The 7,918-nt window shown below is 34.4% G+C and overlaps 1 protein-coding gene across 1 annotated transcript; it reads right to left on the minus strand.

The window, feature by feature from the left end:
- Positions 1–308: 308 nt before the first annotated feature.
- On the minus strand, positions 309–7,011 carry LOC148610738 (C-type mannose receptor 2-like). Its single transcript, XM_088543231.1, has 7 exons — positions 6,961–7,011; positions 6,322–6,409; positions 4,495–4,710; positions 2,617–2,696; positions 2,062–2,149; positions 1,107–1,319; positions 309–829 (listed from the first exon to the last, which is right to left on the minus strand). Exons 1-7 carry the CDS (start codon positions 7,009–7,011, stop codon positions 780–782), a joined length of 786 nt encoding a protein of 261 aa, XP_088399357.1. The 3' UTR covers positions 309–779.
- Positions 7,012–7,918: the final 907 nt, after the last annotated feature.

Raw genomic sequence — 7,918 nt, forward strand, 5'->3', positions numbered from 1 at the left:
AACAAAACAATCAACATCATGACCCTCCCACTCAAAAAAGAAGAAAGGAATTAACTCGGGTGTTTCGGAGCAGTTCCTGTTTTATGCAAGACACCAGTCGTTCCTCTAGATGAGGGTCACATGGGTTGGAAAGGAAAACATCTACGACAATTGAACGAGTAATCAAGGGAACCAAGGTTATAGCGGTAATCAAAAGAATGTAATCCAGGGACAAAGACCAGACATGGAAAACAGACATACACAACAAAGAACATAAAGTAACTAAAATCATACATACAAAGTAACAAAAGTAAATGAGCATGGGAGCATGGACCAGGTGCAGATTATTCGAAGTCAACACTATATAGTTCAGTCAGGTGACAGAAGAATTTTTGACATGTCGACCCTAGACTATAGGCAACATCTTTTATCAAATAGTCGGCATTGTTGGCAAATTCTGAAAAGTCATACCATGTACGATAACTGGTCTCTGCCAATTGACCAAACACTAAACTCCAAAATACGTGCGGAGCATACATCAGATGCCGCTGTAGTTTAAGCATCATAGAACCTAACAAAGGTGATGAGAAAGTCTGTAAAGGATTTAGTCAGATTTTGAATTGTACCGTGACTGACATCTGTGTTGTTGAGGTTGTTTAATTTTCTTTTATAATTATTTTTTGTTTGTTTGTTTTTTTTTTTAATGGAATTTTTTTTCTGTTGTGGTACACTACAATTTATTAAGACGACAGCTAATGATAAATTTATTGGTTGTCAAACATTGGAATATCGTGCTGTCGTCACTTCCAAAAGGGTCTGTCGTCACTTCCGAAAGGGTCTGTTATCACGTCTAAAAGGTAAAAAATATAACATAAATAATCAATTTATTTTCATGTCTATTTGTTATTTTCTGTGGAAAAGATTTCAGTCGCAATTGAAGAAAAAAAACATAAGGCGAGACAAGTGTATATGCAAACAAGAACGTAGTTGACGCAAAAGTAAAAATGTGCCTTCATTAATCTTTTAAGTACATTTTATGATAACATACGTCCTTCTGCGATGACTTGGCCGTTCGATATCACTTTGATATTTGATAATAATCATAAAAAACTACTCACTAAACTTACTAAAGTTTGCCTTGACACACAAATGTTTTTTCCAATTGCATGGAGCGTCAACCCACTGGCGTTCCCAATTAATCAGGACACAATGTTCGATGCCCTTAATATTGTTTGGGTCGTGAGGTCCCCAGTTGTTAAAACTAATGGGTTCTGATGTAGACTCCCACAGAAACTGACCTTCTGTTTTCAAATCACTTAGTCCTATCCAAGCCATAACTACTGCAAAATTTCAAATGTTAAAAGTAGTTACAGCTCTTGGAATAGTATTAATTTACATTTGCACCATATACCATCCCCCATTCCCCATTCTCAATTTCTCCAGTCCCTATGACCCTTTCCCCACAGACCAATCCCCACCCTCTCATTGAACCACCATTTCATTTTTCTTTTTTTAGAAATTAGCATTATCATATTAAATTTTATTTTTTAAATCTCCAATATTTAAGATACTATTGGTAATTATTTATATAAATTAATGCTTTAAAAATTTCCTCGGTTTTCCCCATGCAAAATCCCCTTCTCTTCACACATAATCTCCATTCCCTTTCTCACATTTCTTCATGTTTCTAGAAAAGCAGAGGACGCTTACCTTACCGGTGCACCTGGTCCATGCTCCCAGTTTTTAGTAGAGTCCGAGTTGCTCATTTACTTTTGTTACTTTGTATGTATGATTTTAGTTACTTTATGTTCTTTGTTGTGTATGTCTGTTGTCCATGTCTGGTATTTGTCCCTGGATTACATTCTTTTGATTACCGCTATAACCTTGGTTCCCTTGATTACTCTTTCATAGAATGGGTAGTTTACCTAATACAAGTATTGTAAATGCAACTTTTTTTATTAAATTAACACCTCTTGATTGAACTTGTTTCATTTGTTGAAAGCAGTTCTGTGAATAACGCTATTAACAACAGAAACAGCACATTTACAATATTTAATGATGGATTTTGTAAAGTTGACTTACCTTTACTAATAGGAGTATTGGTTAAATAATTCTCGATTTCAGAGTCTTTTGGTTCTGCCAAAATAGCTCCCATTTCGCTACAGGTTGTCTGTGTTAACAGATGTAAACAGCAAATAAAACATGATTACATAATTTACTGCATTTCTAAATTTTAGGCAGTCTATGTTTTATATTTTGATTTTGAACAAACTCTTAGGTTCGTCACTTGGTTCCGTGCTTTCATGAGCATAAGGATTCGTCTAGGATTCGTATGCACGCAGATTCGTCATGAACGTAGCATTGAACTCAGTATTGATGGCAAAAATATCATTTTAGTGAAAAAAGTGTGATTGTTTATTCTACATTAACGACGCAGTAGCAAACCAATTTGAACAAACTAATCCAAACAAAAACAAATTAACAACGCTTACTGTATTCAAAATGCAATTATGATATGCAGATACATGTTAAAACCATTTTCATCATTAAATAGTACAGAAAGAAATAACGCAGTTTGATTAGGTTAGTGAAAACTTCATTTCGGTATATGTAAAGGCACACAATTGAGGCGAGTACCTTAGCATCTTCCCACGTTGCAGTTGAATCTGAGAACCAAAAACAGTTTTCTCCATATTTCTGCCATTTAGAAGCACAAGCTAAAATAAACAAGTGACGCGTAAAATTCTAAGCTTTTAAGAATTAAATATTAATTTTCGAATAGCCGTGCGGTGCGGCATATCTTAAGAAAAAACCTATTCATGGGGCAGAATTCTGAATACGGGACACTGACACAATTCATGATTTCTTCAAAGTCTAATAGCACATGTTTTGTTCAACAAGATGATTAAAAATTATTCATCTAATTGTTTTACAAACAAACTGAATTGTCTTGTTGAATTTTGTACTTATTGACTTTGGACGTCTTAAATGTCATGTGTTTTACTAACTGTCTATGAAATTGATCACCCTTACATAAACGTGTAGGTTCCGCTGGCTTTGTTATCATTGATGTGTTCTTATTGAACGCCAATTATATGATTCATTCGCTTTATTTTCAATGTTACTAGTCTTTGCATAAAAATAGCTCTCTACACAGAGCATGTATTGGTTATTTCTCTATGCAACAGTTATTGATTTCTTTTCAATTTATCATCCAAAACCCGCCGGTGAATGAACGGATGGATTGGCGGATATGCAATGTTTTGGAGAGTATCAAATAATATATTCTACTTTATATGGCGGGGCATAAGGATTGTATATACAATTTCAGAAAAAAAACAATATATAAGCACGATAATTTCGCATAATGAGGATAAATGAGGATTGTACTTGCCGAATGTTTTTGAAATGCAAAGAAATGCATTACCTAGATGTTGTTTTACTGAAAGGCATTGGTTTATTTTTTCCTACTATAATAGAATCAACATTGTATCAACACCATTACACTAGTCCTTACCATAGGTGAATACAAATTAGATAAGAAAATGTTATTGCATAAGTTCGTATAAGGTTAATGACTATAATTTTGTTGTAATTAAAAGCTGTAGCAACCACGTTATTCGACAAGTTATTACAGACGATAAAACTCAAAACAAATGGAATAAAAAATCATGTATAAGCGAATTATGTCAAAGAGTAATTAAGTGAAGCAAGGTTTTTGCGTTAATCAAAAGAATGTAATCCAGGGACAAAGACCAGACATGGAAAACAGACATACACAAAAAAGAACATAAAGTAACTAAATTCATACATACAAAGTAACAAAAGTAAATGAAAATGAGCAACTCGCGATCGGGCTCCATTAAAAACTGGGAGCATGGATCAGGTGCACCGGTAGGGTAAGCTTTTCTAGAAACACCAATGAACATATACGCGGGTATCAAATTTCGAGATTTCAAAAAATGGCTAGCGTTAAATGGTTTTGAAAATCATTTTTACGTTTTCTTTTCTTTACTTATCTTGTTTTTGTCCATCGCAAAAATACTAAGCTTACACTACACAAATATATACCAGTTAAAGATGTGCAAGATTCGATTTCAGTAATGACTGATTTAAATGACGCATACCATACCGGTGTATCTGGTCCATTCAGTAATGGCCGATTTTGGTTTCTCCCATGAAATCTCTGGAACTTTTACCGCACATTTCTTTAAAAGTCATGTGTACTTCTAACCACTGACTAAGATTGGAAGAACTTTGTTCTTGTATCATTACGTGAAATATGTAATTAGATATTACCTAGCATATAATAGGATGAACATGTTTATTAATTTCAAATACGTACAATTATACCAATCTGTTCAGACAAACCATTGTGTAAATTCTAAATTCGGACGAAACTGATATAGTCTTTTATGAATTTTAAATTGGACATATTTTTTTAATATAAAACCTAGGTTAACGACAGTTTTTACCATTTCATACTTTTATCGAATTGGTATAATCCATACTTACTAGGATTGGCCTGACAAATGAATTGAGTATTCCTATCACATGGAGCATCGATCCACTGTCCATGGGTCATACCACAAAATTTGTTTCCACGTGCATTATTTGGATCTGTTGGTTGCCAGTTTGTATAACTAAGTGATTCCTTTGAAGATGTCCAAACGAAACCATATTTTCCGTCCTTGTTAGGATCACTAAACCCAATCCATGAGTATATGACACCTATAAAATTTAATACATTTGATTATGCTTGAAATTCATCACTGTAAATAGTCATGTAAGAAATAAGCAGATGGTGAATGACCTACCAATATCAAAATGTACATGGATAAATTAAAATGATGACATCGAAGCAGCAAAATACGTTTTTATACCTCTATAAGTAATGATTTTGACTGAATATCAGTCCATATCAACTTCAATCATCAAACAAACTATAATCTCCTGATTTACATATACTATACTTTTACGTAAACACAGTCTTCATTCAGATCTGTAATATTTAGAAAACCGTGCATTCATATCCCAATAAAATCAACCAGATAAAACAAAATCAAGAAAGATAACTCATAAAAAGTGTCAATGTCCTGCGCAATCTATAATTTTGTTATCGCTAAGGTTGAATGACTGATTGATTGTTGGGGTTTAACGCCCGAGTAGCAATATTTCAGCTATATTCAAGCGATGAACATGAAATGATGATCATGAAATGAAAAAAGGGATGGGACACAAGGATAATAGAATCGACAAATTTCGATTGCCACAAGAAAAAGGGAGGGATGGGTAGGGTCGGGCAATTTAGTCTCCTGTGGCGGAGCGCAAAGGTTCCTACTTCTATCGAATACCACAGCAGGGTTCTTTAACGTTCGAGGAACGTGACATCTTTTCCAACACGGTGTACTACTATGGTTTGTTGTCAGGTTTTCCGTATTATAGCCTGACAACCCCAGCATATAATACGCCAGGGGTACCCCATTCAACCACCTGGGGCACACATCCAAGTTGCTCTATGGGGAGAGCGCCTAGCCCCCGGCTAGATTTCTGAGCACTATTTTGTCGCCTTTTACGACAAGCTTAGCGCTGCTGCAGGCCTATTATTTTGATACCCGGACCTGCACGGGACGTTATCGCTAAGGTAGAACGGCTGAGTGACAAAATAATACTAATAATGTGGTCAGTAAATGATTGTCAGTAAGAAATAGAAGCGAATGAGGCAGGTTTGTGGCATGCATAAATCACCTCCAGTTTCCATTATAAAGACTTGTACTTAAGATGTAAGATTGTGGAATACGTATATCAGAATCACGGCGGAAGCATAAAAGGTGTTCCAAATAAAAGTAAGGAAAACACACACAACTTTGTACATGTAATGGGACTTTTTCAAAGTTGACAAAAATGTTGTATGCAAAATCAACTTCTTTCAATAGAAATTCATAATTCAGTGATTGCTCGGGTTCACTTTTATCACATGATATCTGTATAATTTAAAAGATACTAACAAATAACATGAAAGACGTAATAACGTAGTTCAATTGTCTACATTAATAACTAATAAGATGTATTGTAATGGGTGAATAGGAATTTTGAACTCCCGTTTCTGAGACCAGCTTGCACGGACAGAAAACAAAAAACGATGAAACTTAAAAGTAGATAGTAATAAAAACATTGAATGTAATGACGAGGAAAACCTGAATCGACCGACAGTGGACACACAAATTACCCTGTATTCTGATAGGTGGTATTCAAACTTGATTCTGTGATATATCATACAGGCCATAATTTCGTTAGGTTGATTTGGACAGAGAATAAAAATCCGGCTTGAAATAAACTTACCTGCATTTTTCATCATGCTAGTAATTTGACTATCTATCTCAGAGTTTTTCGGCTCTGCCAAGATACCACCCTTACTTTTACATTTGTCCTAAAAATATAAAAGTACGGAAGTACAATTTGTATATATAACAAACTAATTTACCAATTTATCAATTAAGCAGTTTTGTTACTATGCTCTTTATATTCTACCAGCAAACGAAGACTAAAACACATGCCATTTAATGGTAAATACAAAAAATATGTGTACTTACATTTGCTCCATTCCAAGAGTCTTTTGTCTTTGAAAGCCAGAATTAATAGACTCCGTTTTGATTCCATTCACTCGTTATAGGACAAACTAAATATAAATGAGTAATGCTATATTTTATATACAGATGTACTAAAATCACCTATGTTACTTACTATTTTGTTCAGTTTTACAGCTTTTCTACTCAGATAAACTCAAAATTGTGCATTGATCATTCCCAAATTTCCTCCATTGCCCCAATGTATCATGCCTTATTCATATCTCGTTTCGCTCCATGCGGTATGAAAATCATTAATGTTACGATTTTTATTATATAATTGATATAAAAATAAGATGTGGCACAATTGCCAATAAGACAGTCATCAACAAAAAGTCTAGCTACGAACAATTACACTTCTACAGGTCATCAAACGGTCTTCAGTGATAGGCTTTACCAGTACCATTTTTTTAAAAGGCCCTAGAATAAATAAAGCGAAACTATTCATGAAAAAACGAAAATCCAACTTATTTATAGAAAAACCTAAAACGAATAATATCGAATACAACAAATAGCGACAACCACTGGACTATAGCTTCCTGGCTTGGGATAGACAACCACCGGACTATAGGTTCCTGGCTTGGGACCGGCGACAACCACTGGACTATAAGTTCCTGGCTTGGGACAGACACAAGAAGTATCTGGCGGGGCAAGACATGATTGTGAGCGTTAACACCTCTCCAGAGTATATGGCGGGGTTAGACATGATTGGGAGCGTTAATAATAAAACGAAAAAAAATCTGTTGAATAAGGATTGAAATCTTGATGTTTATTTAATGATATATTTTATAATTATAACAAATGTAAAAAAATAATTAATTATAATGTGTGTCAATCTTTCATGCCCAAAGCCCATTCTGCATTGCACCAATGCCCAATATCCATTTCCACATATTCCTCAAATGAGAAAATATAAGGTGGCTTTCGTTGCAACCATAATACAAATTAATAAACACACGCTATTTCGCAAAATAAATATAATTAAAACCATTAAAAATCATTCAATATACTCGCATAGAAATATGAAAAAATGAGAAAAAATCTGCTGTTGTGTGGTGTCTTACCATAGTTATTTTAATAAAAAAGTGTAATCCAGGGATAAAGACCAGACATGGAAAAACAGACAAACATAACAAAGAACAAACAAGTCAATGAAGTAATTTTTAGAAGTAACAAAAGTAAATGAGCAACTCGGAATCCATTAAAAACTGGTTGCATGGACCAGGTGCACCTACAAAACAATTAGCCATTATTTACCTGAATAAGATGAAGCATCTCCTTCGGTTGGAAAGGAAATGTAACACAACAGGGTA

Source organism: Perna viridis, chromosome 8 (assembly GCF_037379345.1).
Source record: "Perna viridis isolate PV_CMFRI_1.1 ecotype Kerala chromosome 8, ASM3737934v1, whole genome shotgun sequence".
NCBI lineage: Eukaryota > Metazoa > Mollusca > Bivalvia > Mytilida > Mytilidae > Perna > Perna viridis.